We start from the raw sequence: 20,113 nt of genomic DNA on the forward strand, positions 1-20,113 counted from the left end.
TGGCGGGCTCCGCTCGCCGTCTAGCCGCTCTGTCCCCGTCAGTGCCTACGATCCCCAGCGCGCTCTGCGGCGCGGCGGCGGGATTGGGGAAGGAGAATCCGGTCCAAGAGGGAGCGGGCCAGCGGGGCGCGGCTGCGCAGAGCGCGGCTTCCTGAGTGTCTGGTGGCGGCGGCCATTTTGTGGTGCTTCTTCCCTCTGCTGTTCGGGCTGCGGTGTCGGGACCTGGCGAGGGGACGAGACGGAGAGGGGGGAGCCGGGGCCCTCACCCTCACCTTCCCTTCGCCTCCCTGCGCGGCGGAGCCCCCCTCCGGCGCTGCCCCGGGGTGCAGCTGAGAGCGGCGCTCACCCACCATTATGGAAGACGACGGGCAGCCCAGGACCCTGTAAGTGGGGAGGGGGCCGCGGGGTTGCCGCGGGGCCACGGCAGTGGAGAGGCTCTGGGGGGGGGGAGTGAGCCCCAGTGAGCCTGGGGTGGCGAAGGCCGGCCGGGCGGCGAGGCGGGGAGCGGGATGCGCTCCCGGAGGCGTGCGTGGCCGGGCCGCGGTGGGGGTGGGGAGAGGTGGGGAGCGGGGCCGGTGGGGCGCGGAGGGCGAGAGAGTGCCAGGAGAGCGGGAGGACGTGGCGGGAGAGAGAGGAGCAGAGTGTGGCGGAGGGCAGAGCGTGTGCGGGAGGGATGGGGAGAGGGGTCCGGAGCTGGCCATGGGGAGGGGGAGCGGTTGTCGGCCGAGGAGCAGAGGGAGGGGAGAGGAGACCTGGCAGCAAGGGAAAGCGCAGCTGCCAGCCGCGGAGACGGGGAGGGCGCAGGCTTGTGTTGCACCGATTCGTGGGGAAACCGGAGCTGCCGCCGTCGTGGCGGCAGGGGGACTCGGCTTTAAGTAGGTCTGTATCCCGTACCTGGGGGGGTGTAGGTGGGGGTCAGAGGCAGCCCCGCTGCCCGGCCTGCGGGCACAAACCTCTCCCGGAGCCGGCGCCAAGAGGAGCGGGTCGGGTCGCCCGTCCTCGGATCCCCTTCGCAGCGGTCCCGGCAGTTGGAAAGTTCTTTGTGTTCTGCCTGCGGTGGGTGGGATGGGGAACGCCGTAAACCGAGACTTACAGCGGACAGATAGGAGAAATTGTGTTTCCTTCCAGTATTTTACCGTGTGGTTCAATAACAGCCTCCTGGGCCCTGGGAAAAGAAATAACTATATGTTGTCCGTCTCTCTAGGCAGTGTTTAATCACTTGGTGGCTGTCATCTGCTCTCTGATTTAAAATATACGTTTGAGCTTTCTTGCTTGCTGTTGAGTTCAACTCTGTAGTATTGTTTTGATGGGTTTTCTTTGTCTTGTTGACTTATGGGGGGGCGGGGTGAGAGTAGTATGTATGTATGGTTGGTTGGTTGAGAGCATGTAATTCTCTTGTGGATTATTGTAAATAGTGCATAGATTTTCAGTTTTCCAGTTGCCAAAGGATGTTAGGTGCTGTACGAACAGTTCAGGGGTCAGGCTGTCCATATAAGAAAGGGAGTCTCAAGGTTCAGGCTGCCCCTGTGAGAAACAAAGCTCAAGACAGTGCAAATGAAAACCTTGTCTCTTCAGGCTTTGGGACAGTAGCTTTCAGAAAGGCTTTCAAAGACAATTTAGATTGAAGGGCACTTTAAAGAAACTACTGAAACAAAGTAATGTATCTCGTGAGTTTTGTTTCCACAACCAAAATGATGACTTGGCATTTAAAGCTTTTTGAGTCAGTTTGTGTTTTTCTCCTTCCTATGCCTGCAAAAGTTCTTTCAGCTTGTTTGTGATGTAGTATAAGTACTTAACTTAGTACTTGCTCCCTGAGACGCATGGTTTAAATAAGCATATCTTGAATGCTTTTTGTGTTGACTGCCTAAATGATCTGAATTTGCTTGGCCCTGAGAGGGGACTAAGTTTTCAGAGTGCTGCTTTCAGATGAGAGAGGAGGGAAAAGGGCAAAGTTAAAACAGTGTTTTACTCGGGTTTATTTACAAGATTCGTCTTTTTCCAATTGGCTTGTCTTTTTTTTTAATAAGTGCTGTATCTAGACTAAGTTTTCAGATGTTCTTTTGTGTCTAGACTAAGTTTTCAGATGTTCTTTTGTGTCTAGACTAAGTTTTCAGATGTTCTTTTATTGGCTAACAAATGTTGCTACTACCCAGGAGTGGGTTCTTTTTACTAATGCAACCATAGGTACTGAGAAGATCTAGAGGTACTGACTGAAACAGCATCTGTACAGCTGCCCAGGGTGTTTTATTGCACGTATGTGATGCTCTGTTTATAGTTTGTCAAACTAATAAACAGCATGTACATTAATTTCCTAGTAGTTTTGTAGGAACTACAGTCATGTGGGTTAACTTTCCTGTAATTATTTGATTTTTTTTTTTTTTTTCCCCCACATAACACAGTTGTGCTCTAGCATTTCTTACATCTCACTCTTGTCCCTACTTTTATCTGAAATGCCTTTACATTTAAGATATGGAGTTGTATTTTAAAAATTATTATCCTGGGCAGAACTTTTCCTGTAGAGAGTTCTGATAGATAAAACTTGCTGCTCCCCAAGAGCAACTAATAATATTGTGAGTTGAACTCCTTGGTTTTGTTTGTTTGTTTTTTACAGGGTTAGGGGAAGTAAGTGAAGAACAGTTTGTTTCAGTAGCTGCTTGACAACTTGCATAAGCGGTTGGTTGATAATTTTGAGTGATACTTTATGAACGTATGGAGTATTTAAGTTTATTCCTCAGGATAGAAAAACTAAACTTGTAAGTTAGAAAGGATTTTTTTAACACTTAGAAGCATTTTTTTTAATTATAGAAAGTAAACTCTGTCTAATCACTATTCACTTAACATTTATGCCCATCCTAAATATCTTAGGAATAAAAATTGTTTCCATTTGCAGTACTTACAGGGCTGTTAAATTGTTTTCAGTCATGATAGGTCAGTCATGAACCTCTTAAGAATTCAAATTATTTTCTGAGGCTTAATATAGAAAATCTACACCATTTGCAGTTTAATTTCTCACACTTCATAACTAGTAGGCCTATATAGAAATACAAAGAACAACGTTCAATATTTTCTGCCAATTTTTTTTTCCAACAATTTGGAAACATGAGAAAAGGAGGAGCCTTTTTGTAGGATTTGCGAGAGCCCCCAAGTGAAATGTGGTGTGGGAAATTCACAACGTGTAATTTTTAAGCTGGTCCTAAAAGGAGCTGTGGTCTTTTTTTTTTTTTTTTTTTTTATTTACACACTACTTGAAAGCTCTTTTTGCTGAGTACTGTCAAATCTCCTTCCATCACAAGCTGTATGAAAATCTTTCTACTTCAAAGTGGAAACTAAACTCTCAGAAACCTAATGTGTTGTTAATGTTATCAGCTGTCACTGATAAGGGCAAGAGAAGTTCCACATTTGTATGTTGTTATTAATGATTTTAGAAATAACTTAATGAGCAGTCACTGAATACCTACAAGTTGTTGTGTCATTAGCTTTGCTGTGTTATGTTCTTGGTGCCATGGAATTTGTAACTGTGAAACAGCAGCTGGATACTGTTCTACTTTCTTGTAGCTCACTTGTAGTGGAATATTGTCTGCTAGTGGAGTCTACAGAGTGGATTTCTCTTGGCATCATTTTATTTCCAGTAGCTCCTAGTACTAGGCAGAGATGATACTAGAATTTCTGTGGGCTTTTCACCACATCAGTTACCTTATTGCTTATCATATTTTCTTTTTTTAAATATGCACTCTTCTGATTCTTGTATGTTGTGTCTGTGAGTGTGGAAACATATTTACTCTCTTTCCTCCAAATAGTTTGTAGGGGAGTTTTGTGGATCCAGAAGTAGTGGCTGTAAATAACCCTTTATTTCCTGCCTGTCTAGGACACAATAAAAACCTGATTCACAAGAAGATGATTTTTCTGTTCAAGCCAAATAGTTCAAATCTAAAACTCATTATTTGCCTCTTTTATTCTTTGGGTAATTCTACAAGAGCTATGAGTTTTAAATGCAGTTTGTTACTCATTAGTGTTGTCAACACCATTCAAAGCTGCAATATATTTAAGTTTGTATCAGGAGGTAGATTTATATTTGTGTATGGTTTGGGGTTTTTTTATGTGCTTATTAATTGGTATTTAAGTGCTGCAGAGAGAGCAAATACTGTTGCCTGTATGCAAGAAGCCATGACTTGCACTGCCCTGTCACATTAAGCAAGACAACAGCCTGTGAAAGTATAGTAAGTGTTGCTTCTCTGTGGGGTTTTATAATTTTTCAAAAAGTATGAATAATAGATCCTTAAGAACCTAACAAACCAAAAATACTGAAATGCCATGCAGTAGCGTGTTAAAAGCCGTATGTTTTCTTGAAGTGTGGTTCTGCTTATTTTGGTTTCATAAAGTAGAATGGAAAATACTACATTGTGTTATACCATGTATAAGATGAGTCAGAAAGGGGGAAATGGGGTGCACCTGTATAGGCTGGCCTTGTGTGGTGGGTGATTAGCATCAGCTAAGGAAAGTTTTGTGTTTCCAGAAAGGTGTCTCTGTTTCTAATGTGTTGAATCTATTTCCTTCCTTGGTGATACAGTATTCAAGTGTTGTACACTAATGTTGTACACAAGATGTTTTCTTGTATGAGGTTTTGAAGTCATCTTATAACTGTACTGCAACCTACTTAAAGGCATGAGAGTAACCATCAAAGCTTATCATTTAGTGTATTGTTTCAAATTTGTAGAAGTTTATATTCCTGTATTTTACAAGCAGTTCAAAAGTTTGGGTCTCTGTGGATGTTGTCCTTGCTCCACGAACCTTTTTTATTGTGAAGTATTCTCAGCATGTGTATTACTCAAGTTTCAGAGTGTTAGTAACTTGTGAAAGGTATTAATGTCTTCTGATTCTGGTAAGATTAAACATCAAGACAGTATTTATGATACACATGTAGAGAATTAATGGGCTGTTAGGATTTCACATGCTGTTTGAATCCAGCAATCATGTGGTCCAGAATTGCACTGATTTTCCATGAAGAGGCAACCTGTTCCATAGCTGAAGTTTATGATGCAGCATTCTTGCTCACAGTTATCCTGACAAAGACATAGTGGTACTGGAAAACCACCTACTACCTATTCTAGCAGTTGATGTAATTTATCTACCTTAACTGAGTAGACTAATAAGGAATGTTTGTTTGTTTTGTTTCTTTTTATTTGATGTTATCAGACCAAGAGGAATTCCTCTTTCAGAGTTCTTGCATTTCCAAAATGCATATTTGTATTGTGTGGGAGAGGCTGAGATTTTGTTTTTCAGTGCTGTTAACTGTATTCTTTACTGTACCTGATTTTGCAGTAGCAGTAATATTAATGGGACTTCACTACATTTCATTTCACGTCACTGCTGCTGCACAGGTCCTTAATCTCAGTGTGCTGTTAAGGCATGGTGTTAACTAATAGTGTTCTACAACATGCAAAGGAAACAAGTACTAGTCACAAAAGTGCTGGTACTGCTAGGAACTTATGTGGGAACTTCCACTGGTAATGATATTTTCCATCTGATTTTAGTACTATCTGCAAAGGTTAATATTACCATTTAAAACTATTGGCGATTTACAATTTAATCTTGGTGAATGATTAACAAAAATGTAGTTAAGGTTTCAGAAGGAAAGCATGGATAAATGTTTAACTGCTGCATTTCAGAACAGAGAATTGAAAAGTCAGTGCCACAGGCATTTTGTCCAGTCAAGGGTCTAACACAGTTCTGCAGTTTTTAACTTCTTCATTCATCTGCAGACTGTTATTATGAAGCAAGTGTAGCTTCTGTTCATACATATTTAGTAAGAAAGTAGAGAGTATGTGAAGGCTCATAATGGCTCTTTCTCTATTCAGGTGATGTGATATAGAAGAAATTCGCTCTGGCTTCCTGCGTAGCATTTAAGTCCTGACTGAGAAAGCGCAGAGCTGTTTTACTCATTGAAAGATTAACAACGTAGAAATCTGTTGATATGCTGTGTGATGTTCACATGAAAACAAGTAGAGTCCATTTTGGTGTTGCTGAAGCTGGATGAAAACCCAGCTGTCAAACAGAATTTCTTCAGAGTTTTTAAAGGGATGCCTGTCAAGCGAAAGAAGAGTGCATTTACCACGTTGTACTTAAAAGACCAAGAAATGCTAGTTCACATTTATGCTCACTGTAGTGCATTAACAGCTCAGACTGACTTTAGTTTGCTCTGTTATGACATTCTGTAATAGGTCAGAGTATAAGGAATAAAATGTTTGTTTCAACAGCTAAATCACAAAAATTCTGCTCCCGTTATTGGTTGCATTCAAATACTGTCTTGACAGGCTTACTTGTAAATATAATGAATGTCCCTGTGCTGGTGACTTCTGAGTACTATTGCTGTGACAAGCCTCTCTTAACTGATCCCTTTGTTTACAGTTTGATTACAAATAGTCACTTCTAGGAATTCAGTGTTGCATACATGACTTTCTCAGCCATTTCTGTGGTCTAGTTTTGTTTCTTTTGAGTGCGAAGTGTAGAAGTATTTCTAAAACTCTGCTATTGGATTTCTGACTGTCTGATAAATCTACAGCTATCTAAACTTGATAGGTATTTCTAAAACTTGGAATTATTTCTAAGGTTTTATAAATTAAAAAAATCTGGAAATACAGGTGGTATTAAGATCACACTACCCAAATTTGGGGGAGTTTTACAGAGGTGGTAGCTGTTGAGATTGGTGCTGTGTGGATCATTCTTGTGGCATAATGCTGCCTAAGTTGTCTCGCTATTGCTGAGTGGACTGGTCTTTCAGATTTTCAGGAAAACAGAAAAATTGAGTCTCTTGCAAGGCAGCACAATTTATGTGTGAGAGCTACCAGTGAACTAATAGGAGTTAGAGGTAGATTTGTACCCAAAATCAGAAGTACTCTTGATTAGGTGCTCGTTGGGAAGTTGAACTTAAAGCATCTTTACCCAGTTAGTTGCTTGTTCTACCCAACATTCTCGAGCAATGCTTATTCCTGCTTTTGACATTTCTCGTCCAAATTGATGATTGGCACTTGATATTGGTGTCCGGTTCTATGTTTGAATCAACCTTCATATTCTCAGTTGTGTGGCCAACTTGATAATTTATAAATCATGTGAATGCTGCATTAAAACTATATTATGAAATAATTTGTAAATACTGCCTTTAAAATACCTGGAGTATTTAAAGGGAGGTTCTTTGTAGTCATTTAAGACTTCAAGAGTGTAACTTCATTTGAGAAAATGAAAAAAATCCTGGTTTAAAATGTTGTTTTTTTGTTTCTTTGTGTAGCTATGTAGGCAACCTCTCCAGAGATGTGACTGAAGTTCTTATACTTCAGTTATTCAGCCAGATTGGACCATGCAAAAGCTGTAAAATGATAACAGAGGTAAGGCTTTTCACATTCAGGGGGTAGCAAGTGTAATGTAAATTGGGATAAAGCTGTGCAAAGGAGTTGGAGGCTTCTTTTGGCATTACTGGTGGTGTGGTTCTTATGTTGATTCTGTTTGGCTTTGGGGATAACTTTTTGCAGAAGAAACCTGTTGTGTGCAGTCCTATACTTTTGCCTGCAGCCCTGGCATACCTTTTATTGTCAGCTGATGACAGGATTCTACTTTGTTTAAAAGATTGTTAGCCCCTCATTTAAGAACCAAGTTGTTCTGATGATGAGTAACCTTATTGTTTCAAGTGTTATTCATGGCTATTTCGTGCTTTTTTCACTTTATTTCAACATGACCCTCAGTAATTCTTTTCCCCTCAAATAAGTGCTTCTTCACTATGGATGAAAAGTAAAAAAAAAAATGCTTCAAAATAAGTTTTTCTCTTCCTGAGCCTCTTCAGTGCCCCAGTGCAAATAATTCCTCTGCACATCTGTTCTTAAAATTATTCTGTTCTTGAAACAAAGTGACAAAATTTCCATAGTATTCTGGATAAGGTCTTTTGTACAAAGTCTCGGTAAGTATTAATGCTTTGCTCTCTCCATTCTGTATTTTGATACGTTTAGGGTTTATAGCTGTTTCTGTGAGCTTCTTGACACAACCTAGGCAACTTCTTGTTCCCTAATATTTTTCCTTGCTTCTGCATTTAGAACTGATAAACTTTGAGCAGAGTAATTGGAAGTTTTGCTAGGTTTCATCTTTGGGTCTTCAACTCTGGTTTTCTGTATGCTCTGCCTACTTTTTACTACTTCTGCTTCATACTGAATTGTAATTACAAATTTCCTAAGTACAGCCACGTTACTTTATTGTCAGGATTGTTAATGAAGCTGTTAAGAAGCTAATCTTGCCACTAGATTTCTTTAGGAACACTCCTCTGGTCTTCTTTTCCTTTCAGTCTAACACATGGCTTTTTTGTTTTTTAGCTGCTTATTATCTACCTGTTGCTTGTTTAGTCACTCATCTTTGTCTTGGTAAAGTACCACATAGGATCCTGTTAGTTAAAACTTCTTAGTGAAGTTGAGTTCTTAAGTTTATTGGAGAAAGATTACTAACCAGAAGAATATCAGAGTGCAGTTGTCAGTTTTCTCTGAAGAAACAGTTTTGTTATGCACAGGTACTGCTGCTCCAGCCTTTGGTTGATAGATACTATCATCAGACTGAGTTCTTGAGAACCAGATGAGAGATTCCAACACTCATTTTACCTTGGTTTAGGTTTGTGGTTTTAAGATTTTACATAACCATATGAATAACAAGTGAGACTATGGAATAAGTAGGTAAACAAAAAGCTACTTGCAGCTATATTCAGTCATATGGAGGTGAACACACTGGGCTGACCTTAGCACCTGTCACCAAGCAGTCAGCAAGTGCAGGTTGGATTCTAGACTGGAACTGGCCTGCAGCTACAGCAAGTGCTTTTGATGTCAGAGTACCTGTCCATCCTTCTAATTGGTGTGTTGCAAGCTTTCCATAGGCACTGAGCTACAGTTAAGTGGTTTTTCACCTGTCTATTGTTGTTAGCACCATCAATCAAGTTTATACCTGAATGCTTTCAAAACTTCCCTGACCCACCCCCCACTTTAGCCAGGTGTATGAACTGTTTGCTCAACTCTCTCTTCGATTTGTAGAAAGTGTAACATGAACATGTCAAGCAGTTTGAGATCTCTGGTGTTTATTTGGTGTATAAAATACTCAGTGGGTAGTGTGACCAACATTTAGAGGTATCTTGAACACCTAAAATCTGGGCATCTGCAAAAGAGGCTCTGCTCAAGTTCAGACAAGTTCATACTGCTGAAGAAGACCTCTTCACAATCTAAAAGTAGAACTGTGTTTCAGCTGAAGCATGGATTGTGCTGAATTTGCTGAGGCCTTATATGGGTTTCCCAAATTTTGTTTTTGTTGTAGCAGGAAAGTAGTACAGGAAGTTACTGTTCTGGGGCATCTGGGGTGAATGTGCTTTTAGAGCCTTTCGTGGCTGTTGTTACTTAAATTCCTTCTTTATGATCTCAGGTATATTTTCTCTCATCTGTTCATTTTGTATCAGTTAGAGACCCTTAGTATTAACAACGTTTAGAAGGATTACTTCAGGCTACTTGATAATTGTAGGTATATGAAGGCCTCGTGATCAGTTCAGATATTTAGATCTTAATAGCTTCCCTTTTTTAAATGTAGACAGAATCAAGTTTGAAGATGTATGATGCAGTTTTATGGGGCAGAATTGTGATTTCTCTGTCCATAAAAGCATGTATGAATTTTCAGAAATTAAATAGTAAAACTGGTAAAAACCTGGTGTTAACCTCTTAGAGCTACACTCTACCTAACACTGGGGGAGGTTGATATGCAGAAGTACTGATACCAAAGCAGTTTCTTTGTCTGCAAGACCTTTTCCTATCCATGCAAGAGACAGTTTGTTAGTTTAATACTAATGTTTGTCATCTTTTGGTTCATGTACATGCAGAGTAGTCAATGTAGATATTTTGATGTATACCCCTAGTTTTTACACTCATTAAATGCTTTAGGCAGATAAATCCAACGTTGAAGTTGACATTTTAATAATAATTTCCACTTAATCAACTTTCCCTGGAAACTTTTAGGTTCTTTGTGTCTAATACGCTGGTACATACAATACTTGAGTGAGCTTTGTCAGTGTTTTTAAAGGTGATTTGATAGGCCATCCTCTAAACAACTTATGCAAAAGGTGTAACAGGGTAACAAACAATTGATGAATAGCTTTTGCCTCTCAAACTATTTTGAGCAACTCTTACACTTAGTTGCTTGGTATATAGTTTTCCAATTGAAACTGAAAATATGGAACTTGTGGACTGCTGTCTGCTAGTGATTTTTCAGGCAAATAGAAGGAAATGTTTAAGTAGGAGGAGAGAACATTGGTGAGAACGTATCCAGAGAACAAACCCCTCAGGCTTTGAGAGTGTGTGTGTGTGTGTGTGTGTGTGTATATATATATATATATATGATGTGAGGCAGAAGACCGTTTTTGTACTTCTCTCCGTTCTTCACCTTTTTTCCCTCCTTCCATCCAGTCTGCAGTTTGCCTTCTGGTAGTTGAATTATTTTTACTTCAGTGAACTTAAAGCCCTGAGCCCTCCTACAGAGTAAGCTATACTTCGCAGATTACTAGACCTTTATTAAAAAGGCCATCTGAATTCTTGCATTTAAGTGTAATGTCAAAGGCTATTTCATAAATCTGATGCAAATAATTCTTAAAGTTTCTAGCTATAAGTAATATATTTTCCTGGATTTTCTTCTCAGCAACCCGATAGCAGAAGGGTCAACTCTTCTGTTGGATTTTCTGTTTTGCAGCATACAAGCAATGACCCTTATTGCTTTGTGGAATTTTATGAACACAGAGATGCAGCTGCTGCATTAGCTGCTATGAATGGGAGAAAAATTTTGGGAAAGGTAAGTTGCTTTCTTTGTCCTCTTAGATTTATGTTATATAGATTTGTGGGAAAATGTTGATTAAACTGTGGGACATTCATTTTGTTGAAGATGTTTGCCAAGGTTAAGTATTGGTAGAATATTTTTTTTAAAAACCCTGATTAAAAAAAGTCTTGTTTAGGAAATGTGTTGTCTATGATATTCAAATTATGACAGTGTTTTCATATTGAATGATGATTCTTAAACGTTGACAGTTGTAATCCACCCTTGAATGAACTTACAAAATGTAAGAATTTCGTGGATTTACACTAAATCTTATACTTATTTTCAGGAGGTCAAAGTAAACTGGGCAACAACACCAAGTAGCCAGAAAAAAGATACATCCAGTAAGTAAAGTAATGCCACAGTATTACTTCTACACAAATACTTCACAACGTGGTAATGATTTGTTATAAATGCATCTCAATGTAACTTTTCTCCTTCCTATCTTGTGTTTTAATAGAAGTTTTGCAAACTAATTCTTCTGTTTCTGCTTTACCACTGGGGAAACTGGAGTGGACAGATTAAATTGCTGCTGCTCATCAAATGGAATCCTTGGGCGTTCCTGGTTCCCAATGCTGTGTGCAGAGCATCACTTTTCTCAGGAGTTGGAATTTCAGATAGCAGTTAAATATTTGATTAGTAAATTATTTATTTTCAGATCACTTCCATGTGTTCGTTGGCGATTTAAGTCCAGAAATAACAACAGAAGACATCAAGTCAGCATTTGCTCCTTTCGGTAAAATATCGTAAGTATCATCATAAACATTCCCAATATCAGTTAGAAAATAGGACATTGAATATTTGTTTCTGAGTTGAAATGTTTATTTCTTACTCTTTAGATAATTTTTCTGATGCTAATTTCTTTGTGTTGGGTGGGCAGTAACAAGGGATTGTTGTTTGATCTCAGTATCTGTCATGGTTGTAAATGCAGTAATGTAATTGTGCTCTGGTTTTGCTGAAAGCAATGTGCCTTTAACCTGATTTACATGCTAATGTCCTTCAACTTTTTATTACAATTTACTTACTGTTCCTAAGCGTGACTTTGTTGTTCAGAATGTGTACAAGGAGTAGTGACTTGACAAGGGGTTTATGTTGCATCCTCGGTGTTTTTTATGCATTCATATACTGTGTTTCATAGGCAGTATAGAAAATTGGGCAATTGAAATATGGTTTTATGACGTATTAGTTGAATGATTTTTGGTTGTTTGGGGAAAAAGCTAATGAGAATTGAATCTGCTTTTGGGGATGAACTAAGATTCTAATACTTAAATAAAGGGTGGATTTACAACATGTGCACGTTTCTGTCAGTTAAGAGAATGTTTCTTTAAATTTCTCATAGATAATTCAGGTGGTACTAAATCACCTGGTGTTTAATCAAACATTTAAAATGACATGAATGCTTAAGTGCTAAAGGTTGTATGTCCAAAAAAAAAGTTCTATGAGTTTATATTTATAAAAATCTTTCAAAGTTGCACATGAAGGTTTTTGTACTACTTTACAGGAATATATTTCTAAGAAAAAAAAATTCTTACTTTTCTCTTATTCTGTACTCATATTTTTAAATGAATCATAAATCTTATTTCTTACCTCTGCTGTTTTGTTTACTTTGCTTTTTGTCTCTTAATGTGGTAAGTAGTACTGTTTTAAAAATCAATTTAAAGAGAATAATTCAGGTTTCTGTTTCTCAATCTATATTTATACCTGAGACCTGCAGTTTTTCTAAAGTCCAAGTCACAATTAAAAGTAATAGCATTCTGGTTATTTTGCAGAATTGCTCATAAGAATGGACAGGATCTTGAAGGCTAACTGCAAGGAACTGTGCACACTGGAACTCAGTTGTAGATTTTTTTCTCATTTCTATTTATTCTTATTATACATTATTTATATATACATATTTTAGTATTTACATTTTAACATTCTATATTCAGTGCAGTTCTATATTTCCAATCATTTTAACTTACTCACTAAAATTTCTGTGTAAATTTGTTGTTTTCGTACTGGTGTGCTTAGCATTGTTGTTAGTTTTATTCTCCTTTCTTAAATTTCTGAAAATGTCAATTTTTCAAAATTTACAGCTACCCAAACTCCAAAATGATGGTAGAGAATTGACCAAGAAAAATAAAGAAATCTGTTAACAGGCCATGTATGCCTTTTAATTCCTATTTTTTCCTCTTTTTCGATTTTTTTAATATTTCATATATTTTGTATCACTAGGCAGAAGACATTTAACTATTTAGAAAATGCATGGTAAATTAGTTAGAATTGTTGCAGTAATTTATAGAACAGTAAACCTTAGAGGACCCTAGCTAATAGAATATTAGAAAAGGAAACTTTGTTTCTCTTATACTTCAAATTTGAACATTCTAGTTTTAGCCAGTATAGGATATGTGGATAGGTTGCATGTTTATTACATGTTATTTTTTTTGTCCTACTGCTTTTTTCTAACAGGTAAAGAAGCAATAGGGAGAGTTCAGGAATGACTGTAGTTTTAGGGCTAACTGAATTTATAAGAAAAAATTATGCTCACAATACAGTGTGTGTGGTTCCTTTTAGTTTTTATTTTGCAGGTTATTTATATTGCCCTCATATAGCTGTGCTTCTTTTCACAGGGACGCACGGGTAGTTAAAGATATGGCAACTGGAAAGTCAAAAGGCTATGGTTTTGTATCTTTTTATAACAAACTGGTGAGTAATTGCAATGTAGAGTTAAAATAATTGCCTATTTTCCACTTCTAGTTTTGCTTACTATGTATCAGACTTTCCCAGAGGAGATAAACTGGCTTGCATGGGACAAATTTACTTCAAAAACTGCCATTATTTATGGTTAAGGGTTGAAATGCTTCTGATGACAGCAGTGTGGTGAGAATATTGTGAAAGAAGCTGGTTTGGGTGGGTTTGGATAGCTCAGCTTGGTCTTTGGATTCATCTCTCCTACAGCGAGTTGGGTTCTGGTCTGATCAGTAGCGCTTTGGGTCTCTTAGCTGCAGCATTGCAGCAAGCCCTATGTGAAGATAGGAGTTCCTGCTGAATGATGTCCTGGAGCCTTCAGTCTGAAGAAGTCAATATGACACCATGCAGCTCTATTTGGTGTGTGGCAGATTCAGGGTCATATCAAAGCTCAGTCTTTCTGGGACCTAATGCAGCCAAGTGTGTCATATGCTATAGCGTGCTTAAGCTCCACATCTCAGTAAAGCTCCTGGTTGGTCCTTTGCTTGAGTTGTTAGAGTGTTTTGAAATCCAAGATGGTTCTTTGTAGTGAGTAATTAATTTGCAGCTAAGAATGAATTCTGTACTTGCAAAGCATTTTGCTTCTGCATATTGTAAAGGTTCTTGGTTTGGTGTTGGATACTGTTACATAATGGGTAAGGTTATGTATGCATGGGGAAAAATGTTTCCAACAAGCAACTGGAGCCCCTTCTGGTAAGATTTATTTGTAGGATTTAATCAGTATAAAAATAGCTGATAAAAACAGTGCTATGCCTTGCCTTATATAGCAATGCAATTATTGACTCAACAAATAGTTCTTGGTAATTTGGAAATTCAGTGCTTGACAGCATAAGAAATCTGTGAAAATTATTTGGAAAATCGATCTGTATATGTTTAGAAGAACATTTAGGACTTGGGGAAAACAAACCATTTTCCTTCAATATTCTGCATAGGAAACAGAGGCAGAGTTAAGGATTTTAGGCATGTAAGTCTGTGTGGTCAGAAGTCCTATGTGTCAAGACTTTTTTTCTTTTTTTTCCCATGCTTTCTGTAACAGTTATCTCAAGCTGAAGCCAAATTCCAAGTGGTTCTACTGATTTCTTTCCTTCATATTTGTAAATGCCATAAGATACTTCAGCAGAATGCCATGATTTAGTTTATTTCTCCACTTGGAGTTCATTTCTTTTGCATGGGTCACAGCTGCAATGGACAGGAGAAATAGGTGTTTTCTTCTACCCCTCTTCTATTATAATACTGTCATGTTTGGTTTCTGTGACTGTAGGGGAAATGTTATAACAGACATACGGAATGCAACATACTGGTTTCTTTTAAGACTGAGTCATAAAACCTCCAGCTTTAAAACTTGTATTTGTTCTGCAAAATTAATGGATGGATTTGAAATGTGATACTAAACAAATACTTCTAAAACCTAGGTCTGTATTGTTCATTGAAACAGCAGCTGCCCCTATAGTGTTATGGCATAACCATCCTAAGTTGGTAGTTTAAGGCCGGTTTTTCAGTTTGTCCTGCTAGACTTGGGGAAGAGGCCTATCTTCCCAAGTCCTTAGGTACTTCAGCCTGAGGTCTTAGTGCACACCACAGTTAAGAGAAAATTAAACTCCTACATGGAAGTCGAACAAATACAGAATGGACTCTGTTTTTGTCATAGCTATGATGCTCAAGACCACCAGCAGGATTCAGGAGAGCTGGTTTCCTTTCCTAGTCAGTTTGTAACTTAATTGTTACATTTTGGAAGCAAGAGTGATTTACTGAGTTGGGAGATTTTATTGTCTGGTGGTTTGGGTTTTGTCTTTTAAGTTTTTTCTTATTGTTGGTCATCTCATAATTTCTTTGTATTTATGTATTGTCTTCAAAATGAACACTGTGTTAGAATTAGAATTGAGGTCACGAGTGAGTTTGAGACAAGTCTGTAATAGCTGGAAGCCTTCAGTGTGAGGCAGGACAGTGCTAGCTGCTTGCCTTTGACTTGTCCCCTATGTTCTCCTTGGTGTTTTCTGTCTTCAGCTTTCTGCTCTTGGAAAAGCATTTCAAACATGCGTACTATTTGCTCTGCTTCTCTTCTTTCTAAGAATTGGGGGGAAAATTGTTTCTTGCAAGTTATTAGCAAAGTTACCCCTTGCTTACTAGGTATTTCTGCTTACAGTGTGAACTTAAAGATTGTCTTCTAATTCATGCTCAAGATAAGAGGCCATGTGGGCCATGGACTCGTGTGTGTGTTCCTAATGACTGTAATACCTAGAGAATTTACAAAGCAGTCAATGCTTGGATGTGTATTATGCCTCCAGAGGGCAGAAGAGACAGAGGGTTGTGCAAATGATAAATAAAAGGGAATTTGCATGCTCAGTCTATTTTTATTTCAGCATTAGAGTTTCTTAGAAACTACTACTCAGCCTTTCTGGAACTGTCAATGTTTCTACCTCAACATGGTATATATTATTTTGACAATTCCATCTAGCATCTCTATGACCTTCGTGCTTTTTTAGGCAGCCTTCAGATATTCTAACACAGCTGCTGGTTCTATAAAGGTAGTGTATATATATATATATATATGGCTGTAGTTGGCTTCTAACTTCTGTAAACAAGGGAGGTGGGAGGAAGGTTTTACCAAATCACTTGTGAGGGCCTTCTCTGTCACTGATTGGCTTCAAGTTACTTCATTTTTGCCTGTTTGCATTGGTTGGTTGCAATTTCATACGCTTTTTAGTACTGTTGCTCATTTTGTCAACAGAATTCAGTGACAACCAAGTTTTCTTAGAAGTAGACTTGTACACACTTCTTTTTGAAAGCATTCTGATCTTTATTTTGATCTCTCTAGGATGCAGAAAATGCTATTGTACACATGGGAGGTCAGTGGTTGGGCGGCCGTCAAATCAGAACTAACTGGGCGACGCGGAAACCACCAGCCCCCAAAAGTACACAAGAAAGTAAGACCTTCATGCCATGCTGTTTGCTCTTTTGCACTGCACTGTTCAGTGGAGGAATAAAACATAGTGTTGCCAAAATCATGCCACTCTAATTACCTGTCTAGCTTGCCTTCCAGATCTTAAGGTATAGATTTTTTTTTTGTTTGTTTGTAGTGCAGGCATTACTGGTCTGTCATAGAACATTGAATGTGTTTGTTAAATGTGTAATCATACCTGTGTATGAGGTAAGTATCTTCTGGGACTCTGGTTACTGTTGATCTACTGCTTAAAAAAAGCCTTCCTCTCTTTGTAGATAATACAAAACAATTGAGATTTGAAGATGTAGTAAATCAGTCAAGTCCAAAAAACTGTACTGTGTACTGTGGAGGAATTGCATCAGGGCTAACAGGTAGGAGTTGTTTTTACTGCTTTTTTTATTATGGAAGGTTTTTTTGGACATGAAGATGGTTACTAATTCAAAACCATTGTATGTTGTAGATCAACTTATGAGACAGACTTTTTCACCATTTGGACAGATTATGGAAATAAGAGTGTTCCCAGAAAAAGGTTACTCATTTGTCAGGTATGGAGAGAGGAAAACAAGATCTGATTTTGTTCATGGGGTAACGTTTCACCTTCCTGTAATTTTACTGGACACGTTAAAAGCTGTCACCGTATGTTCATGGTAAAATCTAAAACTTTTAAAAGGGGGCACCAGTCCTTTTACCAGAGAAGCTGAATATCTGGGAAAGCAGATGTTTTACTCTGGATTTGCTGTATGTGTGGAGCTTCTGGTTTTTACAATGAGGGCAAAATACTCTAAAGCATAACATCACATCAGTTTGTTTTTTCATTCTTTAGATTTTCAACCCATGAAAGTGCAGCACATGCTATTGTTTCAGTTAATGGAACCACAATTGAAGGACATGTTGTTAAATGTTATTGGGGTAAAGAATCTCCTGATATGACTAAAAACTTCCAACAGGTAACTGCACTTAAACTTTTTCATTGTATTATGATTATGTACATGCTTGTGATACCTTCCCACTTGTAACAGCTGAGTTTTGTGGTAGAGTTCTTCTGAAATTCCATGTTCTGTTTCAGTTATGTTCCAGCTGTTCATCAAATTGGGCTAATGATTTTGATGAAATATCAGTCTTTCTGTCTTCTGGGTATGATTTAAGATAGGGAGAAACTTGGAGGTAATTCTGATTATTGCTACTTCACTAGCTGCGGACTAGGTGACTGTCCAACCAAATGTTCTTTAGTGTTTCAACACACACAAACACATTTTTCCATACAAGGATCTAATTAAGTCACAGTGATGTCTTGCTTTTCTGATCTCATTGTTCATTTTAGCCCTGTGATTGACATAGCTGAAGTTTTTTGCCTTCAGCAGCACAAAAGGAACATAATTCATCTCCAGAACCTGAAGCAGTATGAATTATTCTCTTCTTAGGTGGATTACAGTCAGTGGGGGCAATGGAGCCAAGTATATGGAAATCCACAACAGTATGGGCAATATATGGCTAATGGATGGCAAGTACCATCGTATGGAATGTATGGCCAGGCATGGAATCAGCAGGGTTTTGGAGTAGAGTAAGTAATTGGATTGAATTCTTTTTCTTAATGTATTACTTTATTTTTTTTTTAAAGAATATTCCAAGAATGTTTGAGTTTCATTTGGTGCAAGGATCATACAGGGTTTCAAGCCTTAGGTGGACTCCTATGTGCTTAAAACCTTGTTTAATAATTTCTGTGGGGCGAATCACTCTGCCTTGTACTCCATCACGTTTTATGTGTATGGGTGTCTTGAGACTGAAGACCTCCTTGACACAAAGACCTCCTTCTATAGTAGAGTTTTTGGGTGGTATAAAGAAATATTCTGGATTCTGACTTTAGGTGATGAATACTGGATAGTCTGAGTCCAGCTATTTGCCCTAAAGGGTTTCTAACTCCAGAGAGAAGCAGTTATATACTGAGCATTTTAACTTGGGGCATTTTCAGAATTTGGGTGGGCTTTTAGTACTTGATCTTCTTCAAGACTGAACTCTTCACAGCTTTTTCTTTTAACTTACTTTTAAAATAACTTCTTTGTTTACGTAGTTCTTCATTATCTCTTGCCAATTAAACATATTAAGCCCTGATAAACCTATCACTGGTATTCATGCCAATCAGGCGTTGGGGAATTTTGTGCATTTCTGCATCACTGATGTTGACGTACAGCCACCTGCGTATGTACATGCCTTTGGAGGCGGTTGTCCCATGCTACTAGTACCTGAGGTTTGTGGGGCTTCTTTTTTTGTTTCCTTTGTTCTTAAAAAGCTTTAGGATGTTTACAAGAACCAGATGTTGTAGCACTTTATCTGAATTAATGATTAAAAAGCAAAAGAAATTGTTCTATTTTGGTCTGAATAGTAGTGTAAGAAGTATGTTTTTATGTTCTTTTTTGTTTGTTTTTTTTTTTTTTCAGTCTGTTGTCCTGTAAATAACTTCACTAGCTTGCATGATTGTTTTTTCTTTTCCTCATCTTTTCCCTTTTTTGTTTTTCTAACCATCCTGTTTCTTTTTAAGCCAATCTCCATCTGCCGCCTGGATGGGTGGATTTGGTGCTCAACCTGCCCAGGGACAAGGTGCTCCTGTAATACCTAACCAAGCTGGATATGGTATGGCAAGCTACCAAACACAGTGAGCTGGGACTCTGTTTAAGAAGTGTGTATTTCATGATAGGCTGCAGTTTCCAGTGACATTCTGAAGACTGGAATGTAGACAATGGAGAGGAGGAAAAAAAAAAAAAAAGAAAATATTTATTTTAAAAATGGAAATGTTTGGAACCTTTAGCACAGCTTTGCTTTGGTGAAGGACACAAATGTCTTCTAGTTCTGCCTTTTTAAGTTTTTGTTCATGATGGATATGAACATGTTTTTCTTTGTGTACAAAAATGAAAAATAAAGTCAATAAAGACAATTCTGACTACAAATTTTGATATAGTAGGAGAAATGGCTAATGAATTTGATCTCTAGGTTACCATTCCATTCTATATTATTTTATTTTATTTGGTCTGTCCTCAGTGTTTTATATCACTGTGCTTTTTAAGAGAAGTGACATTGAACAACAGCGAGTTGTTTTTAGTTGGACACACATCCTGAAAGTAAACTGTGGACCAATCAGTACAACCTTGCTAGACAGTATTGGCTTTTCAAGGAACCTGTGGGCATAGCTGAGAAAGTATCTCTAGGCTTTGAAATAAATTTTTTTAAATAAAAAAATGTTTAATTTTTCTACGTGCAAAAAGGAAACTGATACAAAGAGCAGTTCGGTCTACAATGGAAAACAGTACTGTCTGAGGAACTTCACCTGACACTTTTACTGTCCACGTTCAGGCACACACTGAATCTTTTCAGAGCTGGTTTGCTTCTTAAGACTCTAGTAATTCTGCATTTTAATTTTGAGAAGTAAAAAAAGAAAACAACAAAATTTTTTTTTTGCAAGTTTGCTGTTTGTATTGAAATCAGACAGCCATACTTGTGCTTTTACATAAAGTTTGAAGGCTACACATTGTAAATATTTCATAATTGCAGTGTTTCAAAAGCATGCTCAAACCTAGAAGTAGCAAT

The 20,113-nt window shown here is 38.2% G+C and overlaps 1 protein-coding gene across 2 annotated transcripts; it reads left to right on the plus strand.

The window, feature by feature from the left end:
- Window positions 1-311: 311 nt before the first annotated feature.
- TIAL1 (TIA1 cytotoxic granule associated RNA binding protein like 1) lies at window positions 312-19,704 on the plus strand. 2 transcript variants are annotated; one of them, XM_054382541.1, is made up of 12 exons: window positions 312-383; window positions 7,283-7,379; window positions 10,696-10,845; window positions 11,156-11,210; window positions 11,525-11,612; window positions 13,476-13,551; window positions 16,409-16,517; window positions 16,810-16,905; window positions 16,995-17,079; window positions 17,358-17,481; window positions 17,956-18,095; window positions 19,071-19,704. In XM_054382541.1, the coding sequence occupies exons 1-12, from the start codon at window positions 355-357 to the stop codon at window positions 19,186-19,188; spliced, it is 1,167 nt and encodes a 388-aa protein (XP_054238516.1). In that variant the 5' UTR covers window positions 312-354; the 3' UTR covers window positions 19,189-19,704. The 2 variants fall into 2 exon arrangements, with proteins under 2 accessions (XP_054238516.1, XP_054238517.1); XM_054382542.1 differs by having other exon boundaries at window positions 10,747-10,845.
- The last annotated feature ends 409 nt before the right edge of the window (window positions 19,705-20,113 follow it).

This window comes from Indicator indicator, chromosome 7 (genome assembly GCF_027791375.1).
Source record: "Indicator indicator isolate 239-I01 chromosome 7, UM_Iind_1.1, whole genome shotgun sequence".
In the NCBI taxonomy this organism is placed as follows: domain Eukaryota; kingdom Metazoa; phylum Chordata; class Aves; order Piciformes; family Indicatoridae; genus Indicator; species Indicator indicator.

Bases quoted from the DNA above. Each gene is read 5' to 3' on its own strand.
- TIAL1 (XM_054382541.1), top strand. From the start codon at position 355: ATGGAAGACGACGGGCAGCCCAGGACCCT. The intron at 11,613-13,475 runs GTAAGTATCATC...TTCTTTTCACAG, and splicing joins GCTCCTTTCGGTAAAATATC to GGACGCACGGGTAGTTAAAG. The intron at 13,552-16,408 runs GTGAGTAATTGC...TGATCTCTCTAG, and splicing joins TATCTTTTTATAACAAACTG to GATGCAGAAAATGCTATTGT.